This window comes from Heptranchias perlo, chromosome 12 (assembly GCF_035084215.1).
Source record: "Heptranchias perlo isolate sHepPer1 chromosome 12, sHepPer1.hap1, whole genome shotgun sequence".
Lineage (NCBI taxonomy): Eukaryota > Metazoa > Chordata > Chondrichthyes > Hexanchiformes > Hexanchidae > Heptranchias > Heptranchias perlo.
In genome coordinates this window covers 10533776-10558355 of record NC_090336.1, presented here as the reverse complement: position 1 = coordinate 10558355, position 24580 = coordinate 10533776, and the positions used below count along the sequence as shown (strand labels likewise).

The following is a 24580-nucleotide window of genomic DNA, read 5'->3' as shown; positions in this document are numbered from 1 at the left end:
TGTACCCCAATATGCCCTACTGGTCACACCCTCTTTGCTCATACAAGCATCTTTGTTATCTGTAGGGTATTTAGAGGATTCCCATATTGATAGGATGCAACCCACAACTCCCCATCGTGAAGCCTGAGTTGACTCCTCAGCATGATTCGGGCACTAATGTGACTGCTGTATAAAGCAATGCTTTGATCTTCAGTTCCAGAGAGTAAGAGCTGTGCTGACCCTGGTGTACCACTGAATGGGCAACGAAGAATTCTCCCAGGAAGCGGGCACATACACCAGGGCTATGCGACCATGGGCACCATCGTGCAGTTCACCTGTAATTATTTGTTTGTTCTGAGTGGCAATGCGCAGAGAACTTGTCAACAGGATGGAACGTGGACGGAGAAGCTGCCAACCTGTACAAAAGGTAACGCAGCGAAACCCTTTTGTAGCCAGACTCAAACATAAAAATGAAAGAAATAACCTCAAGTATCTGATACACATAGAAATCCGTCAGCATTTTCATTACGTACATATGATAACTCATGATTTCAAATAACACGGAGTACTTGTGGTTCTAGAGTTCAGTCACGCAGCGGTTGGATCTACTCATATTATAAATATCAAATCCAACAGTGGGAGCCTACCCCTACTTTGGGTTGTTGAATGTTCTTATGGACATTTGATATTCAGTGAGAGGTTTCAGCCTGGGACACCTCATGGGTGATGGACGTTGTTTACCAATCTGGAACCTATGATTTGTGTTTGCTCAAAAGCAAGCTTGTGATTTTCTTTGAAACAAATTGCAAGCTCGTGATTTTCTTTGAATCTCACCCAACCCCCGCTGTACCTGACCAGGGACCACTTGATGGTGTCGCTGGATGACATCTGGAAACACACCCAAGCCCTCATTACAGACTCTAACACTAGGGTGTGTTTCCTGCTGCTCCACCAATGCAGTCAATGTTAAAAGGGACGGCAACCTCCTTTATAGCTGGTAATATGTGTGCATTATTGGTGAAACATAGGGAGAGAGAAGGCTCCCCAGTGTCTTCAGCGCCATGGACCTGCGAGGAACCAGAAAGAATCCAGCATCCATTATCTGCATCCATCATCCACTAAACAGGACACCCCAGACAGTGCCAGGTTCAGTTGTTGTAGGATAACTTGGCCTAGGAGAAGCAATTAGTAGATCTGTACAAAATGTTGCCTATCAAGGTTCACTGGTGCAGCTGTTTTATAACTATGGGCCAGTCAGAGATAGCGCTTTGAATTCCCAGGGCATTGCCCATTTATGGCCTGTAAGTCATTCTCATGCATTCCCAGCATTTCAAATACAGAACATGAATGACAATAAGTGCACGTAAGGCGGAATTTGCAAAATCACCCTCCTAACTGGGAGTCTTGCCCACTGGGAGCGCATATCGAGGATTTAGGGGCACAGACCCCACGATTTTCTATTCAGTCATTTAACTTAATTTAATTTAATGCACAGAAAATTATGGCGAACATGCACCTATATTACCAGTATGCACTTTTGGATTTTATAAAGTTTTGATTTTGTAAAATCAGCCCTATACAGTGTGCTCCATGTTGCAAAAGATAAATACCTTTATAGAGCAGTGCGTGGTTTCTTTACAAATATCCCTTCATAATGGCAGCCAGGTTGATTTGGTCCCTATCTGTGCAAGTCAATAATCTTTGCCAAATATTTGCACATTAATTTCAAAGGTCACACCACATGTGACAGTAACAAGGGGCAGCTTCCAACATACATGCTCACAATCTAACCCGCCCTGTGTTTATGCTGAATTTCTTGCATATCTCAGTCCTGAGCATTTACCCTGGTTACAACATCTTTCCAGAGATTATGCTGCCCAGCCTGTGTGGTGCTGGCCCCCACAGACGCACAAAGAGCAGCCAGCCCCTCTGGCACTGCGTCAACATATTCTGACGGAGCCCTGTCAGTAAAACAGGCTCTTGTTCTGCGCCATCGATTCAGTCAAATTCCACTCTACACAGCACAGTTGACCTCTGCACATGCTAGTTAAACTAAATAGCTGTAGAACCACTTGAGTAGAGTGTAAAGGTCATAATCACAGGTGATGCAGGATTTTCCAGCTTGAACTCTTTACCCCAATTCATCAGCATTGGTTCAGTGGTAGTGTTCTTGCCTCTCAGTCAGAAAGTCATGGTTTCAAGCCCCGCTCCAAGATTTGAGCACAAAATCTAGGCTGGCGCTCAAGAGTGCTGCATTATCAGAGATGCTGTGCTTCATGTGTGAGATGTTAAACTCAGGTCCCGTCCGCCCTCTCGGGAACATGAAAAATCCCATGGCACTATGTAAGGAAGAGCAAGGGAGTTCTCTCGTTGATCTGCCAAGATTTATCCCACAACCAACGTTACCAAAAACAAATTATCTGGTCATTTATCTCAGAGGGAGTAATTTTGATCTTTGATGGGTGATAGCGAATCCCTTTACTGTGTATAAATTAGCTGCCACATTTGCCTGCAAGCCAACAGTGACTATACGTCAAAAGTAATTCATTGAATGTAAAGCATTTTGAGATGTCCTGAGGACATGGAAGACGCTATATAAATGCATGTTCTCTCTATCGATGTGGGTACCTTTTGCTCCCAGCAGAAAATCATGGGCGATTTCATAGCAAAGAATTTAATCATTTATCAGTCAGAAGTTTGAGTATTAACAATGAAAAAAAACTCAAAAGCTGAAGATATCCCAACTATTGTTACTTTTGTACAATGCTTCAATCTTTAGTTCCAGAGAGTAAGAGCTGTGCTGACCCTGGTGTACCACTGAACGGGCAACAAAGAATCCTCCCAGAAAGCGGGCACATATATCAGGGCTATGCGACCATGGGCACCATTGTGCAGTTCACCTGCAATTATTTGTTTGTTCTGAGTGGCAGTGCGGAGAGAACTTGTCAACAGGATGGAACGTGGACGGAGAAGCAGCCAGCCTGTATAAAAGGTAACGCAGTGAAACCCTTTTGTAGCCAAACTCAAAACTTTAAAATGAAAGAAATAACCTCAAGTATCTGATACACATAAAAATCCGTGAGCATTTTCATTGTACTTATGATAGCTTGTGATTTCAAATAACAGAGTACTTGTGGTTCTAGAACTCAGTCATCCAGCAGTTGGGTCTACTCATGGTATAAATATAAAATCACACAGTGGGAGCCTACCCCTACTTTGAGTTGTTGAATGTTCTCATGGATATTTGACATGTACCGAGAGGTTTTAGCCTAGGACACCTCACGGGTGATGGACGTTGTTTAAAGACCAGGGATCACTTGATGGTGTCACTAGGTGACATCAGGACACAGGCTCCAGCCTTCAGTACAGACTCCTGCTGCTTTCCCAATGCAGCTGTTGTTAAAAGGGATGGAAAACTGGGAAAACAGTGCCCACTTTCCCATTAGTATTCCACGTTTTCAAAATTGACTTCTTCGCACTAATATTCTTCAGGCTGGCAATTAAGGGCTTTCTCAGGGTTCCTAACTCCAATTGCAGCTATATACTGCTGTGTGAAATAAATTCCCCTTACAATCTATTTGCCCTAGAATTATTTCACCTCCAGCAAAGGTAAAGATGCTCTCATTGAATGTGCTGCTAGGACTATCGTTGCCCTACATCCTAACACTAGCACTAATGCTCTGTACGCAATAGACGTAGACTGCATGATATTTCAATTGACTGCAATATTCACCATGCATTATTAATACATGCGTTGCTCAGGTGTGTCAGGAGAGGCTTCTGCATGGCTGAACTGCAGAGATTTCAAGAGAAAAATTTCAGCATTTCTCAGTCAAAAAATAGGATTATTAACACTAAAGAAACCAAGAGCAGAACACATCCTGACTATTGTGATTGCTGTATAAAGCATTGTTTCGATCTTCAGTTCCAACGAGTAAGAGCTGTGCTGACCCTGGTGTACCACTGAATGGGCAACAAAGAATTCTCCCAGGAAGCGGGCACATACACCAGGGCTATGCGACCATGGACACCATCGTGCAGTTCACCTGCAATTATTCGTATGTTCTGAGTGGCAATGCGCAGAGAACTTGTCAACAGGATGGAACGTGGACGGAGAAGCAGCCAACCTGTATAAAAGGTAACGCAGCGAAACCCTTTTTGTGCGCGGTGTGGCTGGTGTGATGTCACGTGTTGCAGGATGCAATCCAAGTGTCATAACAAACCGGCGATATGAAGGGCTCGAATGTTGGGGACCACAGAGGAAAATTAGGAAGTTAGGCGTAATAATGGAAAGCGGGTGGATTATTTTTGTACGTAGGGAGCAAGTTGCTAGGGACAACCTTTGAAACAAATGGTACAAACTGGTTCACTAGGTCACCAGGCGGGGCAACACACCTGCATAGCTTGTCCCGATGTCACATGGTAACTTCGGCAGAAAATTGGCGAAAACTCCGGGTAAACAGGATGTTTACTCCTCTTCTCTTGGGTTTCTGCAGAGGTTGCAGTGGGAGATCACCCCGCAGAAATGTTATGCCAATATGTTTTGGAGAGAGAAGGGATATGGAAGAGAAGCGGTATGAAAATGGATTTGATAGCAATCAAAAAGTGATAGACTTGTTTCCTGTTCCTAAAAATTCCTATGTTCTTCTGATCATGGACATTGCAGAGTACGGTTAGAGTTGTAGATTATATTATTGCCTTCCCATGCTGGAGACCAGGAGTTACCCTCTGTTTTGGTGGCTCACAAATTAATTGTGCTGATTTTGTTTTTGTGTTCACAAATGAGAAAAATGGTAGATTTGGAGACTAAAACAATTTTAACCTATTTTTCAATTGCAAGCATCAACATCAAGCGCTTCCCGATCAGTGACAGCATGGCTTAAATATATAGTAAAGCTCCTTCTACACTGCCCCATAGAGAACCCTCAGATCAGCTTCAGCCCAAATTAAATACAGAGTAAAGCTCCCTCTACACTGCCCCATGAAGCACTCCTACTTCAGGCATAGCACTAGTTAGATACAGAGTAAATTTCCATGTGCACTGCCCTAACAACCACTCCCAGGGCAGGTATAGCATCGGTTAGATACAGAGTAAAGTTCCTTCTACACTGTCCCATCAAACACTCCCAGGTCAGGTACAACACAGGTTAGATACACAGTAATGTTCCCTCTACACATTACACGTTGCCAGGTCAGGTACAGCATTGATTAGATACAGAGTAAAATTCCCTGTATTCAACAATGTCCTTTAACCTGAAAGGAGCACTCCTGCTGCAGGCGTGACATTTCCATTTCTGGCGCCAAGTGAGATGCCAATATCTGTGCCGAACTGTGAATGATTTTCTGTTGCAGATGTGTGTCTAGTAAGTGCTGGGCTGGGAATGTCGAAACTCATTTCAGGTAGAACCTTTATATCCATCAGTGAGAGGAGATGTAAGCTGATACTGTGGGCTGATTTGGACCCAGGTCTAAGAGGTGACTGGGTAATCATTGACCCACTGAACCACTTTAGTTTAAATCTGCCAGTTCAACCTGTCTAACATTGCCTCAAAAGGCTTTGTATATACTTTTGATTATAAAATGTATAAGTAACTCATGGCGTAATTGACTCTGTGGATAGAATTTTAAAAGGGGTAAGGAGCAAAAGTTTTACAAACATTTGCAAATAAATACATAACAACATAGGACTATGCATAACTCTCATTGTATTCACAAGAGCATAGAATCTCTTACCTACCCCACTCTCCAAAAGTGTGCAGTAAAACATAATTTTAAAAATTGGTCAGCATTTCTCCAGCTTTATACACCCACTTCAGGTAAATGGACAAGGACTTGGGGAAGGACAAACTGTTCTCATCAGGGCCTAATCTTATCGAAGTTTAATTCTGACCACAGAAAGTCAGGTGGGCCCAGACGAACATTTAACAGACTCTGAAGAACTAGTTGGATGCTGTAAAGAATGGACAATAGGGCTGGTGTTTGGAGATCAAATGAGCTTCTTCACCTAAATCTATTTTCATAGTATCATAGTAGGCACAGCACAGGAGGAGGCCATTAGGCCTATTGTGCCTGTGCTGGCTCTTTGAAAGAGGTACCCAATTCCCCTGCTCTTTCTACATAGCCCTGTAAATTGTTTCCATTCAAGTATTTATCCAATTCCCTTTCGAAAGTTACTATTGAATCTGCTGCCGCCACCTTTTCAGGCAGTGCATTCCAGATCATTACAACATGCTGCGTAAAAAAATATTTCCTCATGTCGCCTCTGGTTCCTTTGCAGATCAACTTAAATCTATGTCCTCCGGTTACCGATCCTTCTGCCATTCGAAAGAGTTTCTCCATATTTACTCGATCAAAATCGTTCGTGATTTGGAACACCTCCAACAAATCTCCCCTTACATAAGAACATAAGAAATAGGAGCAGGAGTCGGCCATACAGCTCCTCAAACCTGCTCCGCCATTCAGTAAGATCATGGCTGATCTACCTCAACTCCACCTTCCCGTCCTATCCCTATATCCCTTGATTCCCTTAGAGTCCAAAAATCTATCGATCTCAGTCTTGAATATATTTAACGACTGAGCATCCACAGCCCTCTGGGGTAGAGAATGCCAAAGATTCACAACCCTCTGAGTGAAGAAATTTTTCATCATCTCGGTCCTCAATCGCCAACCCCTTATCTTGAGACTATGATCCCTAGTTCTAGACACTCCAGCCAGGGAAACAGCCTCTCAGCATCTACCCTGTCAAGCCCCCTAAGAATTTTATACATTTCAATGAGATAACCTCTCATTCTTCCAACTCCAGAGAATATAGGCCCAATCTACTCAATCTCTCCTCATATGACAACCCCCTCATCCCAGAAATCAATCGAGTGAACCTTCGGTGCACCCCCTCTAATGCAAATATATCCTTCCTTAGGTAAGGAGACCAAAACTGTCTCACCAGAGCCCTATATAATTGCAGCAAGACACCCTTACTCTCATACTCCAACCCCCTTGCAATAAAGGCTAACATACCATTTGCCTTCCTAATTGCTTGCTGTACTGCATGTTAACTTTCTGTAATTTGTGTACAAGGACACACAAATCCCTTTGAATACCAACATTTCTTAGTCTCTCACCTTTTAAAAAATATTCTGCTTTTCTATTCTTCCTACCAAAGTGGATAATTTCACATTTCCCCACATTATACTCCACCTGCCATCTTCTCGACCACTCACTTAATCTGTCCATATCCCTTTGCAGCCTCTTTGCGTCCTCCTCACAGCTTACTTTCCTATCTAGCTTTGTATTGTCAGCAAACTTGGATATATTACACTCGGTCCCCTCATCTAAGTCATTGATATATATTGTAAACAGTTGAGGTCCAAGCACTGATCTTTGCAGCACCCCACTTGTGACAATCTGCCAACCCGAAGATGACCCATTTATTCCTACTCTCTTTTCTGTCCGTTAACCAATCCTCATTTCATGCTGATATATTACCCCCAATCCCATGAACCCTAATCTTGTGTAACAACCACTTGTGTGGCACCTTATCGAATGCCTTTTGAAAATCCAAATATACTAAATCCACTGGTTCCTCCTTATCTACCCTGCTAGTTACATCCTCAAAAAACTCTAATAGATTTGTCAGACACAATTTCCCTCTCATAAAACTGTGTTGACTCTGCCTAATCATATTATGATTTTCTAAGTGCCCTGTTACTACGTCCTTAATAATAGATTCTAGCATTTTCTCTACTACTGATGTCAGGCTAACTGGCCTATAGTTTCCTGTTTTCTCTCTCCCTCCTTTCTTGAATAGCAGGGTTACATTTGCTACCTTCCAATCCATGGGGACCGTTCCAGAATCTAGGGAATTCTGGAATACCAAAACCAATACATTCATTATCTCTGTAGCCACATCAGAGTATGAGAATAGACTGCCGGCAAACATAAAAGGGAATCCAAAAATCTTCGATAGGCATGTAAACAGTAAACGGGTAGTAAGAGAAGGGGTGGGGCCAATCACGGACCAAAAAGGAGATCTACTCATGGTTGCAGAGGGCGTGGCAGAGGTACTAAATGAATACTTTGCATCTGTCTTTATCAAGGAAGAAGATGCTGCCAAAGTCTCAGTAAAGGAAGATGTAGTTGAGATACTGGATGGGCTAATAATTGATAAAGCGGAGCTTTTTTTTTATTCGTTCATGGGATGTGGGTGTCGCTGGCAAGGCTAGCATTTATTGCCCATCCCTAATTGCCCTTGAGAAGGTGGTGGTGAGCTGTCTTCTTGAACTGCTGCAGTCCGTGTGTTGAAAGTTCTCCCACAGTGCTGTTAGGAAGGGAGTTCCAGGATTTTGACCCAGCGACAATGAAGGAACGGCGATATATTTTCAAGTCGGGATGGTGTGTGACTTCGAGGGGAACGTGCAGGTGGTGTTGTTCCCATGTACCTGCTGCTCTTCTCCTTCTAGGTGGTAGAGGTCGCGGGTTTGGGAGGTGCTGTCGAAGAAGCCTTGGCGAGTTGCTGCAGTGCATCCTGTGGATGGGATACACTGCAGCCACTGTGAGCCAATGGTGAAGGGAGTGAATGTTTAGGGTGGTTGATGGAGTGCCAATCAAGTGGGCTGCTTTGTCCTGGATGGTGTCGAGCTTCTTGAATGTTGTTGGAGCTGCACTCATCCAGGCAAGTGGAGAGTATTCCATCACACTCCTGACTTGTGCCTTGTAGATGGTGTAAAGGCTTTAGGGAGTCAGGAGGTGAGTCACTCGCCGCAGAATACACAGCCTCTGACCTGCTTTTGTAGCCACAGTATTTATATGGCTGGTCCAGTTAAGTTTCTGGTCAATGGTGACCCCCAGGATGTTAATGCTGGGGGACTCGGCGATGGTAATGCCGTTGAATGTCAACGGGAGGTGGTTAGACTCTCTCTTGTTGGAGATGATCATTGCCTGGCACTTGTCTGGCATGAATGTTACTTGCCACTTATGAGCCCAAGCCTGGATGTTGTCCAGGTCTTGCTGCATGTGGGCTCGGACAGCTTCATTATCTGAGGGGTTGCGAATGGAGCTGAACACTGTGCAATCATCAGAGAACATCCCCATTTCTGACCTTTTGATGGAGGGAAGGTCATTGATGAAGCAGCTGAAGATGGTTGAACCTAGGACACTGCCCTGAGGGACTCCTGCAGCAATGCCCTGGGGCTGAGATGATTGGCCTCCAACAACCACTACCATCTTCCTTTGTGCTTGGTATGACTCTAGCCACTGGAGAGTTTTCCCCCTGATTCCCATTGACTTCAATTTTACTTGGGCTCCTTGGTGCCACATTCGGTCAAATGCTGCCTTGTTGTCAAGGACAGTCACTCTCACCTCACCTCTGGAATTCAGCTCTTTTGTCCATGTTTGGACCAAGGCTGTAATGAGGTTTGGAGCCGAGTGGTCCTGGCGGAACCCAAACTGAGCATCAGTGATCAGGTTATTGGTGAGTAAGTGCCGCTTGATAGCACTGTCGACGATATCTTCCATCACTTTGCTGATGATTGAGAGTCGACTGATTGGGGCGGTAATTGGCTGGATTGGATTTGTCCTGCTTTTTGTGGACAGGACATACCTGGGCAATTTTCCACATTGTCGGGTAGATGCCAGTGTTGTAGCTGTACTGGAACAGCTTGGCTGGAGGCGCGGCTAGTTCTGGAGCACAAGTCTTCAGCACTACAGCCGAGATGTTGTCGGGGCCCATAGCCTTTGCTGTATCCAGTGCACTCAGCCGTTTCTTGATATCACGTGGAGTGAATCGAATTGGCCGAAGACTGGCTTCCGTGATGGTGGGGATATCGGGAGGAGGATCATCCACTTCTGGCTGAAGATAGTTACAAACGCTTCAGCCTTGTCTTTTGCACTCACGTGCTGGACTCTGCCATCGTTGAGGATGGGGATGTTTACAGAGCCTTCTCCTCCCGTTAATTGTTTAATTGTCCACCACCATTCACGACTGGATGTGGCAGGACTGCAGAGCTTTGATCTGATCCGTTGGATGTAGAATCGCTTAGCTCTGTCTATAGCATGTTGCTTCCGCTGTTTAGCATGCATGTAGTCCTGGGTTGTAGCTTCACCAGGTTGGCACCTCATTTTTAGGTACGCCTGGTGCTGCTCCTGGCATGCTCTTCTACACTCCTCATTGAACCAGGGTTGATCCCCTGGCTTGTTGGTAATGGTAGAGTGAGGAATATGCCGGGCCATGAGGTTACAGATTGTGGTGGAATACAATTCTGCTGCTGCTGATGGCCCACAGCGCCTCATGGATGCCCAGTTTTGAGCTGCTAGATCTGTTCTGAATCTCTCCCATTTAGCACGGTGGTAGTGCCACACAACACGTTGGATGGTGTCCTCAGTGCGAAGACGGGACTTCATCTCCACGAGGACTGTGCGGTGGTCACTCCTACCAATACTGTCATGGACAGATGCATTTGCGACAGGTAGATTGGTGAGGACGAGGTCAAGTAAGTTTTTCCCTCATGTTGGTTCGCTCACCACCTGCCGCAGGCCCAGTCTGGCAGCTATGTCCTTTCGGACTCGGCCACTCGGTCAGTAGTGGTGGTTCCGAGCCACTCTTGGTGATGGACATTGAAGTCCCCCACCCAGAGTACATTCTGTGTCCGTGCTACCCTCAGTGCTTCCTCCAAGTGGTGTTCAACATGGAGGAGGACTGATTCATCAGCTGAGGGAGGGCGGTAGGTGGTAATCAGCAGGAGGTTTCCTTGCCCATGTTTGACCTAGAATCATAGAATCATAGAAGTTTACAACATGGAAACAGGCCCTTCGGCCCAACATGTCCATGTTGCCCAGTTTATACCACTAAGCTAGTCCCAGTTGCCTGCACTTGGCCCATGTAACTGTCCAAATGCTTTTTAAAAGACAAAATTGTACCCGCCTCTACTACTGCCTCTGGCCATGAGATTTCATGGGGTCCAGAGTCAATGTTGAGGACTCCCAGGGCCACTCCCTCCTGACTGTATATCACTGTACCGCCACCTCTGGTAGGTCAGTCCTGCCGGTGGGACAGGACATATCCATGGATGGTGATGGAAGAGTCTGGGACATTGGCTGAAAGGTATGAAAGGCTAGCTGTACTTAAAGTAGATAAGTCACCCAGTCCAGATGGAATGCATCTAGGTTGCTGAGGGAAGTAAGGGTGGAAATTGCGGCTATATCTTATCTGGCCATAATCTTCCAAACATACTTAGATATGGGGGGGTGGTGCCAGAGGACTGGAGAATTGCAAATGTTACACCCTTGTTCAAAAAAGGGTGTAAGGATAAACCCAGCAACTACAGGCCAGTCAGTTTAACCTCGGTGGTGGGGAAACTTTTAGAAACAATAATCCGGGACAGAATTAGAAGTCACTTGGACAAGTGTGGATTGATTAGGGAAAGCCAGCACGGATTTTTTAAAGGTAAATCGTGTTTAACTAACTTGGTAGAGTTTTTTGATGAGGTAAGTGAGAGGGTTGATGAGGGCAATGCGGTTGATGTGGTGTATATGGACTTTCAAAGGCTTTTGATAAAGTGCCGCATAATAGGCCATGGAATAAAGGGGGCAGTATCAGCATGGATACAAAATTGGCTAAGTAACAGGAAACAGACAGTAGTGGTGAACAGTTGTTTTTCGGATTGGAGGGAGGTATACAGTGGTGTTCCCCATGGGTCGGTATTAGGACCACTGCTTTCCTTGATATTTATTAATGACTTGGACTTGGGTGTTCAGGGCACAATTTCTAAATTTGCAGATGACACAAAACTTGGAAGTGTAATGAACAGAGAGGAGGATAGTGATAGAATTCAAGAGGATATAGACAGGCTGGTAGAATGGGCAAACACGTGGCAGATGAAATTTAATGCAGAAAAATGCGAAGCAATACATTTTGGTCTGAAGAACAAGGAAAGGCAATATAAACGAGAGGGCACAATTCTAAAAGGGGTACATGAACAGAGAGATCTGAGGTTATATGTGCACAAATCGTTGAAAGTGGCAGGGCAGGTTGAGAAAGCGGTTTAAAAAGCATACGGGATCCTGGGCTTTATAAATAGAGGCATAGAGCACAAAAGCAAGGAAGTTATGATGAACCTTTATAAAACATTGGTTCGGCCACAACTGTAGTATTGTGTCCAGTTCTGGGCACCACACTTTAGGAAAGATGTGAAGGCCTTCGAGAGGGTGCAGAAAAGATTTACTAGAATGGTTCCAGGGATGAGGGACTTTAGTTTCGTGGATAGACTGAAGAAGCTGGGGTTGTTCTTCTTGGAACAGAGAAGGTTGAGAGGCGATTTGATCGAGGTCAAAATCATGAAGGGTCTAGTCAGAGTAGATAGAGAGAAACTGTTCCGATTGGCAGAAGCGTCAAGAACTAGAGGTCATAGATTTAAGGTGATTGGCAAAAGAACTAAAGGTGACATGAGGAAAAACTTTTTTACGCTCTGAGTGGTTAGGATCTGGAATGCACTGCTGTGGGGGGGGGGAGGTTGGTGGTGGTGGAGGCAGATTCAATCAAGGCTTTCAAAAGGGAACTGGATAAGTACTTGAAAGGAAAAAATGTGCAGGGGAATAGGGCGGTGGATTGAGACTAACTGGATTGCTCTTGCATAGAGCCAGCATGGACTTGATGGGCTGAATGGCCTCCTTCTGTGCTGTAACTTTTCTATGATTCTATGATTCTATCTTTTAAAACCCTATGATGTAGGCCATCAGGTCCAGGGGATTTGTCGGCTTTTAGTCCCATTAATTTCTCCAGTACTTTTTCTTTACTAATGTTAATTACTTTAAATTCCTCACTCTCATTTAACCATTGATTCCCCATTATTTCCGGTATGTTTTTTGTGTCTCCTACTGTGAAGACAGATACAAAATATTTGTTTAATGTCTCTGCCATTTCCTTATTCCCCATTATAATTCCTCCTGTCTCTATCTCTAAGGGACCCATGTTTACTTTTGCTAATCTTTTCTTTCTTGCACACTTGTAGAAGCTCTTACAATCTGATTTTATATTTCTTGCAAGTTTACTCTCATTCAATTTTCTCCCTCTTTATCAATTTCTTGATTATACTTTGCTGATTTCAAAAACCCTCCCAATCCTCAGGCTTACTATTCTTTTTGGCAACATTATAAGCCTCTTCTTTTAATCTAACACTATCCTTAACCTCTCTAGTTAGCCAAAGTTGGATCACTTTTCCGTGGAGTTTTTATTCCTCAAGCGAATGTCTATTCGGTGAGAATTATAAATTATTTCTTTAAATGTTCACCATTGCTTATCTACCATCATATCTTTTAATCTAATTTCCCAACCTATCTTAGCCAATTTGTCCCTCATACCTATGTAATTGGCATTGTTTAAATTTAAGATCCTAGTTTCAGACTTAACTACTCAAACTCAATATGAAATTCTATAATATCATGATCACTCTGCCCCAGAGGATCCTTAACTATAAGATTACTAATTAACCCAGTCTCATTACATAATACTAGATCTAAAATAATCTGTTCCCTAGTTGATTCCTCGACATATTGTTCTAGAAAACTGTCTCGAATGCATTCCATGAACTCGTCCTCCAAACATAAGAACATAAGAAATAGGAGCAGGAGTAGGCCATTCGGTTCCCTCGAGCCTGCTCTGCCATTCAATAAGATTATGGCTGATCTTCGACCTCAACTCCACTTTCCCACCCGATCCCCATATCCCTTGATTCCCTTAGAGTCCAAAAATCTATCTATCTCACTCTTGAATATACTCAACGACTGAGCATCCACAGCCCTCTGGGGCAGAGAACTCCAAAGATTCACAACCCTGAGTGAAGAAATTTCTCCTCATCTCAAGTCCTAAATGGCTGACCCCTTATCCTGAAACTATGCCCTAGACTCTCCAGCCAGGAGAAACAGCCTCTCAGCATCTACCCTGTCGAGCCCTCTCAGAATCTTATATGTCTCAATGAAATCATCCCTCATTCTTCTAAACTCCAGAGAGTATAGGCCCATTCTACTCAATGTCTCCACATAACTACTTTTGCCAATTTGGTTTGCCCAGTCTATATGAAGATTAAAATCCCCCACGATTATTGCATTACCCTTGTTACCTGCTCCTCTAATTTTCTGATTTATACTCTGTCCAACACTATAACTACTGTTAGGGGGCCTATAAACTACTCCCACCAGTGTTTTCTGCCCCTTGTTGTTTCTTAACTCCACCCAGACTGATTCTACATCCTGATTTTCTGAGCTAAGATCCTTTCTCACTACTGCCTTTCTCGCATTCATTATTATCAGGGCTACAACCCCTGCCACTGCCCCACTTTTCCATTTTGCCTATCTTTTCTAAAAGTCAAGTATCCTGGAATATTTAGTTCCCTCAAGTACCCTGGAATATTTCGTTCCCTTAACTACATCACAGTTCCCTTAACCTTCTCTGTTCTAAGCACAACCCTAGCTTCTCCAGTCTCTCCATATAACTGAAGTCCCTCATCTTGTGAATATACAATATTTTTAACAACAGGAAAAGTCTATTAGACCCAAAAGCCCTGTCTGTTTTCATTGCGCTCAGTCCCACTGTATATCCTCATTATATTCCCCATTCCCTTCTCCCTCCAGAATCTTTCCTCTTGACCCCAGGGTAAAACTTTATGAGGAGGAGGTTTGTAATGTCAGACTTTATTATGTAGTGCTCTGAGTCCAGGCAGTCCTGTCAGTATTGGGAGGGATAGGGTGAGTGTAATGCCTTCTCTCTCTTGTTTTGCTTACATGCATTTCTTTCTGTTTCAGCTTGCAAAAAACCCAAGATCCCTAACCTGGTGAGACAGAGAGTTCTGTCAACACAGCCTCAGACCAGGTGAGATGCCCAATGCCTGCCATTGGAAAGCAATGTGATGTTCTCGGGTACTAGCTTTCACAGCCTAGTTTCCTTTTCACAGATACAGGCACGCTCACAAGTACAGACTGACATATGGGTGTTGATACATGTACACTCACTGGCACAGGCAATCTCTTAGACACACCCACAGACACAGACAGACACAAGATCCAATGGTAGAATCCTTGAGTGTTTGTTACTGGTAAGATTTATGTGATGTCATTGGAAGATCAATGACCTCGTCACATGTTGTCCATAACAGGTATCATGTTGCTTATTTTCACCAACAGGAAGACTCCATTGCACAGGCTGTTATCCACTCTACAGGACAAGAAGCAGTCTCAAATGTCTCCCACTAAAATCCCAGTACACCACATTGGGAATCTGCCCACAGGATTCTATCATCCCCACACACAGCTGGAGTACGAGTGCATCTCCCCCTTCTACAGGCGTCTTGGGAGTAGGAAAAGGACATGTCTTAAAACTGGCAAATGGAGTGGACGATCACCATCGTGCATTCCCAGTAAGTATGATTCATGTTTAAAGGTATTTGATTTAATTTCTCTTTCTGGTGCTATGATGTGAGAAAGGTGTGAAAAAAATGAAGTATTTCTGTCTTGTTTTAATTTGGTGGCTGTTCCTTTAAATCTAGTCATAGTACACAAGCAGTTAAAAAAATGACTGCAGTTTAGATTCCTGCTCATTCTGGTACAATGTTAGAAGTTTCATCAGCTACAAGCTTGAAAGAAGATCTCAAACATTGATGTGCAATTGGTTTACTTTGTATATGACTCACAGTTCCTTTCTACATTTCAGAAGTTATTCAAATTCAAGGAAGTCCCAGTAACTGTTTTCTGGGATATATATATATTAACAAAAAAGCTGTTCTGTTTAAATTTGAGAGTCAGTTTGAAAATCTTGACGAGAAGGAACCAGTCAGTTTGAAGCTTCCAAGAGATAGATTAGAAGAGACTATGGCATGGGTAAGAAATTTAAAAACAAAAATACTGCCTCATGTTGTTCGCTGTGACTATTGACACCACTGTGTCCGCCAATGAGTCGGAGGCCGGGAATAGTGGTGTCACTACATGCAGCCCATATTGTTTTTCCACTTGAAGAGTTAGGTGAAAGTTTCTACTGTAAATATGGAACTGTTTTATATGATTGTTACTTATTTGCTTGTTCATTTTTTGTTAAATACATTCGTTGAATGGTTTTTACCATAAAAAGTGAACTGTGAAGGTGTGATGAGCCATTTGCATATTGTTGATGACAGAAACTCTATGAAGGCATAGGGAGGAACGAGTAACTAAACACAATTAACAGGCAAGATTTTCTGTTTTGATATCACGGGCGGCTCACTGACAGCCTAGTTAGATCTCACGGCCAAGATTGACACTCTCGACAGTAAGAGAATTCTGACTTGTCCAAGAGGAACTTAAAGTACAAGAGCTGAAATACCTTTGAGTAAGAGGATAGAAAAAAACATAACAAGGTGGACAGGCACAGGAGACCTTAACTGGGCATCGGCAGGTGAGTGAGACCCATCTCGGTGCCAAGCCCTCTGATCTTCTTGCGTGCGGGGAAGTCCCTGATGCCTGCTTAGCATCTCCTCCCTATGCAGGATGGTTGAAGACTCGGACAGGTCTAAGTGAATGTGGTAAACCTTTTACAGGTGGATTTCATTAGTTTCATTGTGAGGTACCTCCTTACGGTTTAAAAAAAATTACTGAAAACAGAATCTGCTAAGAGTTACTGACCCTTGTTAAAACTATAACACACAAATGCCTAAATCCCAGAAGGTACCAATCTCTGTTTTATTGCCAAGTCACTGCTGTTATTTCCTCAATGTTTCTCTGGTGGTGCCACGAGTTGAATCTCAGCTATGATCCTAGAAATATGGAATCCTCGTGTTAAACTGCCCTTCCCTCCCTTCTCCAGTTCAAAACAAAACAGACTCCTCGCATGGATATGACCCCACATGGCCTCCATTTCATTCAGGCTGCTCTCAGGAGTTCACTAATCATGAGTCAAGCATATAATGCAATGAAAAGTATAGAAAAGTTTCCTCTCTACATGTGGTCATGAAAGTGGTTTAAATAAGGAGTCTCACAATCAGGACCACCTTTAAACAACAACTCTCCCCATCAGGACCACCTTTAAACAACAACTCTCCCCATCAGGACCACCTTTAACCAGCAACTCTCCCCATCAGGACCACCTTTAACCAGCAACCCTCCCCATCAGGTCCACCTTTAAACAACAACTCTCCCCATCAGGACCACCTTTAAACAACAACTCTCCCCATCAGGACCACCTTTAAACAGCAACCCTCCCCATCAGGACCACCTTTAACCAGCAACTCTCCCCATCAGGACCACCTTTAAACAGCAACTCTCCCCATCAGGACCACCTTTAAACAGCAACTCTCCCCATCAGGACCACCTTTAAACAGCAACTCTCCCCATCAGGACCACCTTTAAACAACAACTCTCCCCATCAGGACCACCTTTAAACAACAACTCTCCCCATCAGGACCACCTTTAAACAGCAACCCTCCCCATCCGGACCACCTTTAACCAGCAACCCTCCCCATCAGGACCACCTTTAAACAGCAACTCTCCCCATCAGGACCACCTTTAAACAGCAACCCTCCCCATCAGGACCACCTTTAAACAGCAACCCTCCCCATCAGGACCACCTTTAAACAGCAACTCTCCCCATCAGGACCACCTTTAAATAGCAACTCTCCCCATCAGGACCACCTTTAAACAGCAACCCTCCCCATCCGGACCACCTTTAACCAGCAACCCTCCCCATCAGGACCACCTTTAAACAGCAACTCTCCCCATCAGGACCACCTTTAAACAGCAACCCTCCCCATCAGGACCACCTTTAAACAGCAACTCTCCCCATCAGGACCACCTTTAAACAGCAACCCTCCCCATCCGGACCACCTTTAAACAGCAACCCTCCCCATCCGGACCACCTTTAAACAGCAACTCTCCCCATCAGGACCACCTTTAAACAGCAACTCTCCCCATCAGGACCACCTTTAAACAGCAACCCTCCCCATCCGGACCACCTTTAACCAGCAACCTTCCCCATCAGGACCACCTTTAAACAGCAACCCTCCCCATCAGGACCACCTTTAAACAGCAACCCTCCCCATCAGGACCACCTTTAAACAGCAACTCTCCCCATCAGGACCACCTTTAAACAGCAACTCTCCCCATCAGGACCACCTTTAAACAGCAACTCTCCCCATCAGGACCACCTTTAAACAGCAACTCTCCCCATCAGGACCACCTTTAAACAGCAACTCTCCCCATCCGGACCACCTTTAAATAGCAACTCTCCCCATCCGGACCACCTTTAAATAGCATGGCCGGAACTCTCCTCCGTGATTTCACCGGAAATCAGACAGTATTGAAGGCAGTGAAGGAATGAAGGAAAGTGAGGGCACTGCCCGACCTGTATTTCTCTACCCCTGCCCTTGCCGTTGGCCTCTCCTTCATCGTCTGCTGCATGTAAATGTTTGGTTGGGAGCGGGGTTCCTAGATTCCTGTCAGATTTCCTTCCCGTCCACCTCTGTTAGCACCGTTTCCCAAGGCGGCCATGGGGTAGGTGGCAGTAGGCCCCTGGAATGGCTGTGAGAAGCCTCATGGAGGGAGAGGGTCTTGTGATGGCCTTTTCGCCCTCCAGCCTGGCCTCCAACACTTATCTACTGAAGGCCCCGATCTCAGCCCAGGCCTTCAATGGGAAGATTGTCCTGATCTTCGGGGCGCTTCTGCCCCTTTCAGGTCCCTTGCCGGCTCTTCTGGTGCTGCAGTGGCATGTCTTCTTCGTACTGGAAGGTCAACTCTTGGTGAACATCCAGCCGAGTAGGGACAGATTCGGAGGGCAGTTGGAAGACCGCCCCAAAGAGGAGAATCCCGACACGTCTCTCCGTGTCAGGGCCACTTTAAACATCACATCTCTATATCCAGGCCTCATTTTAAGCGGAGACTCTCTCTATCAGGACTCATTTTAAACAGCAACAACTTGCATTTACATAGCACCTTTAATGTAGAAACTGTCCCGAGATGCTTTACGGAGGACGGGGTTAGAATAAATAAATTAAGGGAACAGATGCAGAGCCAGGAGATCATAAGCTTGGTTGAAAAGATGGGTTTAAAGGTGAAGAGAGAAATGGAGAGGTGGAGATGTTTAGGGAGGGAGTATCAGAAAGTGAGGCTGATGTGGGTGCATGTCCTGCCACCAACGGTGGGGTGAAAGGAGGATGGAATATACAGAAGGCCAAAGTTGGAGGACCGAATTGTGCAGGAGAGAGATAAAAGGTTGGATGGGTCAAGGCCGTGGAGAGATTTGAAGATGAAGATTTTAAAATCAATACAGTGGGGGACAAGAAGTGGGACTTAGTCCAGGACAAGGTACGGGCAGTTGAGTTTTGGACAAGGTGGTATTTATGGAGAGAGGAGGATCGGAGGCCGACAAGGATGGCATTGGAAAAGCCAAATCTAGAGGTGGGAAGTAGACACATGCATGGCAATGACTGTCACTGGTACTGTGAGTGAGGCGAGCAATATTGTGGAGGTGACATAATCAGTCTTGGTTTGAAGCTCAGCTCTGAGTCGAAGTGTTTTTGCACGGTCTGGTTCAGCTTGACCAAGTGGTTAGGAAGAGAATGGAGTCAGTGGCAAGGGAGTAGAGCTTATGGTGGGGGCTGACGTTCAATAGGAGGGGATTTTGACTCATCCATGGCTTCATGTCAGATAGACAACCTGACAGTACAGAGGTGGTCATCAGGGCAAGGAAGAGGTGGAGGTTGGTAGCATCAACATATATGGAAGCTGACTCACTGCCAGCAGATGTCACCGAGGGGCTGTATGTAGATGAGTAAGAAGAAGGGGCCAAGAAAAGGAGGACTTCAGAGGTACCTGTGTGGGGATGGAAGAGAAGCCATGGTACCCACTGGAAAACAGCAGGTATAATTTTGCTGCCGTTTCTAGAAATTTCTGGCCTGCCTCGTAAGGGCTGGGACCTCCCTCTGCTGCAAACCTCTATGGTACCTAGTGAATTGTGACTTTTGTTCCCAGCAGTGGGCTACATAAATAGCCACCCAGTGGAGCGACTGTACCCCACAGCTGTAATGCAAGAATCTTGAGTGTTTCCGCTGTTGTTTATTTAATCCAAGCTAGATAGGAACATAGGAAGAAATATAGGAACAGGAGTAGGCCATTCAGCCCCTCGAGCCTGTTAGATTCAATTACAGCATGGCTGATCTGTATCTTAAGTCCATTTACCCACCTTGGTTCCATAACCCTTAATACCCTTACCTAACAAAAATCTATCAATCTCAGTTTTTAACTTTTCAATTGACCCCCAGCCTCATCAGCTTTTTGGGAGAGAGAGTTCCAGATTTCCACTATCCTTTGTGTGAAGAAGTGTTTCCTGACATCACCCCTAAACTGCCTAGCTCTAATTTTAAGGTTATGCCTCCTTCTTCTAGACTCCCTCACCAGAGGAAATAGTTTCTCTATCTACCCTATCAAATCCTTTAATCATCTTTAAACACCTCAATTAGATCACACCTTAATCTTCTATATTCAAGGGAATACAAGCCTAATCTATGCAACCTGACCTCATAATTTAACCCATTTAGCCCCAGTATCATACTGGCGAATCTACGCTGCACCCCCTCCAAGGCCAATGTATCCTTCCTGAGGTGCGGTGCCCAGAACTGAACGGAGATCAACTGAACCAGCTCAGTGCGTGTCAGTGACACAGCCTGTAGAAATCGGGATTTTCTTCCAGCTGGTGTTTCCTCACATGGCCGTTATAAGGTGTAACATTTATGCTGTTTGATTGTCTCCCACTCGGCAGTTTGTGGAAAACTTGGCAATTTCAGCCTGCAGAACCTGCCCTCGATGGCTTGGACCTGGCAGGCCGCGCTCTACCAGAAGACGTCACGGACCAGCAATGACATCGTCAGGCAGCACACATGGTTCCTGGCCTGCAGCGGGGCGGTCCTGAACGAGCGGAGCGTTGTGGTCGCCGCCCACTGCGTGACGGAGCTGGGCAAGGCGGCGCTGATTAGCACGGCCGACATGATGGTGGTTCTGGGAAAGCATTACCACGACGAGGAGCGTCAAGAGATGAGCCGGCAGCACCTACAAGTGAGTAACGTTCACCCCGGGAGAAGGAAGGGAGAGATGCTCAGACACTGATTGCAGGCCCTGTGACTTTAACCTGTAAGTTATCACACCCGGAGCATTGCTGTGTGGAGTGTTGAAGGACAAACATTCGTTGCTCCCGTTTTGAGGTATTTTGAGGTACTGCCAGGTCCCATTCCTCTGTTGTTGAAAGAACCATATTTAATAAAAAATGTATTCTCGGGATGTGGGTGACACTAGCAAGGCTGTATTTGCTGTCCATCCTGTGCCGGCCTAGGATCTGCAAAAGAGAAAAAAAAATGATTGAAATTTTACAATTTCAAACTTGCTACTCCGCGACCAACTGCCATAGGGAAACTGGCCCTTGTAATGACAATGGGTCTCCTCTTCCGCTAGGTTCAGATCCTGACGCGCTAGTGCACTTGCAGGTGTAGATGGTGTGAGGGGAAAGGGAGACAGAACTAACAGGGAATTGCAGTGGATAATGAAACTTTCTGAACACAAGAGACGCCCGCTATCACTTCCAGCGAAACTTTGCAAGATCCAAAAAAAAGGGTCAGGGAGCTCGTGGCAGTGTCAAGGGAGTTTTACTCTGTGTTAACTCTTGGTGTGAACAGATGCAATGCAATGAGATCAGGGAAGGAAAATAAACAGTGAGAATATAATCAATGTGACGCTGGACTACAGGACACAATACAGGAAAGGGATCTGACAGTATTGGATGAGCTAACCGGCTCTTGGGATGGATAGAGCACAAATCCCAGGAGATACTGGTATGGCCATACCTGGAGTACTGTGTACAATTTGGTCACTGTACTACAGCAAAGATATCCAGACATTGGAGGCAGTGCAGAAAAGGGCAACTAAACTGATATCTATCTTAAGGCATCTAGGCTATGAGGAGAGGCTAAAGAACGTAGGATTGTTTACTCTGGAGAAGATAAGGCTCGGGAGAGATATTATGCAAGACTCCTAAGGGAATAGATCAATTGACCACAAAATAATGGCGAGTTCACAGCACACGCCGTTATTAGTGTGTAAAAAATCCAGCAGTTTGTGGGGAGGAAGAGATACGTCGTGAGTTGCAAATCACCACAAATTGCTGGACAGTTTGCACCGCTCCACCATTAGCCTTGTGAAAATGGGATCTCGGCGTCAACCTCGTCATGAGTGTCAAAAAATTGCTGGATTTGCACTGTAAACTCGCCGCAGAAAGTTAGGGCTGCTATTTCACAGCATTAGGACCCTGATAATGGGGTGATTTATGGTCCTAACATCACACTCAACCTCTCCGGCCCAGAAAGGGAACAATTGAAACTGTGGAGTCTCACTCCTGCGGGCAGTAACTTGTTCCTACAAGTTTTTAAAATTTTAAATGTTTTAGTTTTCTCTTACTTTTCCTTTCTGTCTCTTTTTTCTATCTCTCTTAATCCAATCTTTCGTTTCCTCTCTTTATTTCTCTTTCTGTATTTAATTTGACTCTAATTCACCCTATCTCATTCTCCATCGTTTCTCTGTTTCCTTAACTATCCTTAAATTTCATTGGTTACGGAGATAGTCTATTGGTCCCGTCATTCACAGAAGCCCTGTTGACCTCACCACGCCGTGATCAACTCGCACTTCTAGAAATTTGCGGCACAAAACTAATTGGAGCTGAAGGGTGAGGAAATAAATCCAACTCACGGTGCTCACCGTGAGATGCCGCACTCCAATAAATTCCGGGTTAATAATGAGATTGCCACAAACTCTGGCACCACGGGACATGGGCTCGGGCTTAGGAGAGGGAAAGTGCACAGACAGTTTAGATTTAACTACACAGAGAGGTGAAAGTGTGGAACATGTGAAGTGGGAGGCAGTAGAGATGGATAGTGTAGAAGAAATCATGGTGATTGAATTGATATTTGAGCGATATTTTGGCTAGATTGATTGTAGAGTCATTTCCAGTCCTATACTTTCTTATGTTACCTGCCCTGGGAGTGCTTATTGGGACAATGTCGAGGGAGCTTTACTCTGCTTCTAATCTGCATTGTACCTGCTCTGAGGATGCTTGATGGAGCAGTGTAAAGAGCTTTACTCTTTATCAAACCTGTGCTAAGGGTGGTTAATACTGCAACTAGCTGTACAAGTGAAATGTGTTCCATTCTCCTCACTGACAGTCCTGAAGGGCACAGAAAGACCTATAAAACAAGAAAAATAATTAGAACTACTTTTACAGTGATATGATTTCTTTCCATCAGATCTCTGCAGTTATTGTGCATCCCTCCTACGACCCAATACTGCTGGATTCAGATATTGCAATAATCAAACTGATGGACAAGGCGAAAATCACTGACCAGGTACAGCCTGTTTGTCTCCCTGATGTAAATGATCTATCCATCATGAATACACAGGGCTATGTCACCGGGTGGAGAATGAACAGTGATGCCAAGGACTCGGCTCATAAAAATGAAACCCTCCGTGTGGGCACCATTGAAATCGGTGACTCCGTCCAGTGCGAACAGCAGTACGAGGAGAACGGGATCTCTGTCAGCATCACCGAGAACATGTTCTGTGCCCGTCAGGATCCAAGCGGTTTCTCAAACATCTGCCCATTGGAGACAGGTGGCGTGGCAACCTTCCCTGCGGCAGACAGGGCTGGCTCTGCTCTCACCTGGTACCTGGTGGGGTTGGTCAGCTGGGGGTACGAGAAAGGTTGTAGTCAAGAACTTTTCACAGTCTACACCAATGTAACCCCATTCAAAGACTGGATTGAAAAACACCTGAAATAAGACTCTTTCCATAGGGAGCATCCCACAGTGCCTACAAGAGCAATGGTGTTTGGTTTTGGGTTTGTATCAGTTGAACTGTTTGATATGTTTACACAAGATAATCAATATATTCATTGTAACAGCTTAACCTGTCAGTACAGATCATCCTCCTTATCGAACGACTGAATTTATGTTTGTGACTCTTCCTTAGGACATGCAAAACAAAACTATCCAATTAAAAGGATTTCACACTTCCACCCCAGGGATCTAATTCAGACCCCATCCCAGGGATCGAATTCAGACCCCACCCCAGGGATCAAATTCAGACCCCACCCCAGGGATCAAATTCAGACCCCACCCCAGGGATCAAATTCAGACCCCACCCCAGGGATCGAATTCAGTCCCCACCCCAGGGATCAAATTCAGACCCCACCCCAGGGATCTAATTCAGACCCCACCCCAGGGGTCGAATTCAGACCCCACCCCAGGGATCGAATTCAGACCCTATTCCAAGGATCAAATTCAGACCCCATCCCAGGGATCGAATTCAGACCCCACCCCAGGGATCAAATTCAGACCCCACCCCAGGGATCAAATTCAGACCCCACCCCAGGGATCTAATTCAGACCCCACCCCAGGGATCAAATTCAGACCCCACCCCAGGGATCGAATTCAGACCCCACCCCAGGGATCAAATTCAGACCCCACCCCAGGGATCAAATTCAGACCCCACCCCAGGGATCTAATTCAGACCCCACCCCAGGGATCAAATTCAGACCCCACCCCAGGGATCGAATTCA

The 24580-nt window shown here is 45.0% G+C and overlaps 1 protein-coding gene across 2 annotated transcripts in view; it reads left to right on the top strand.

Moving 5' to 3' along the window:
- The window catches only part of LOC137327814 (inactive serine protease PAMR1-like), a 228670-nt gene extending 204489 nt beyond the window's left edge, over window positions 1-24181 (top strand). Inside the window, exons 8-14 of one of the 2 annotated variants that reach the window (XM_067993634.1) lie at window positions 194-406; window positions 2759-2971; window positions 3905-4117; window positions 14770-14836; window positions 15148-15380; window positions 20744-21036; window positions 23271-24181. In XM_067993634.1, the coding sequence (XP_067849735.1) occupies window positions 194-406; window positions 2759-2971; window positions 3905-4117; window positions 14770-14836; window positions 15148-15380; window positions 20744-21036; window positions 23271-23801 (1763 nt within the window). In that variant the 3' untranslated portion in view covers window positions 23802-24181. The remainder of the gene's footprint in view (window positions 1-193; window positions 407-2758; window positions 2972-3904; window positions 4118-14769; window positions 14837-15147; window positions 15381-20743; window positions 21037-23270) is intronic. The other variant, XM_067993635.1, reaches the window with a different exon arrangement.
- The last annotated feature ends 399 nt before the right edge of the window (window positions 24182-24580 follow it).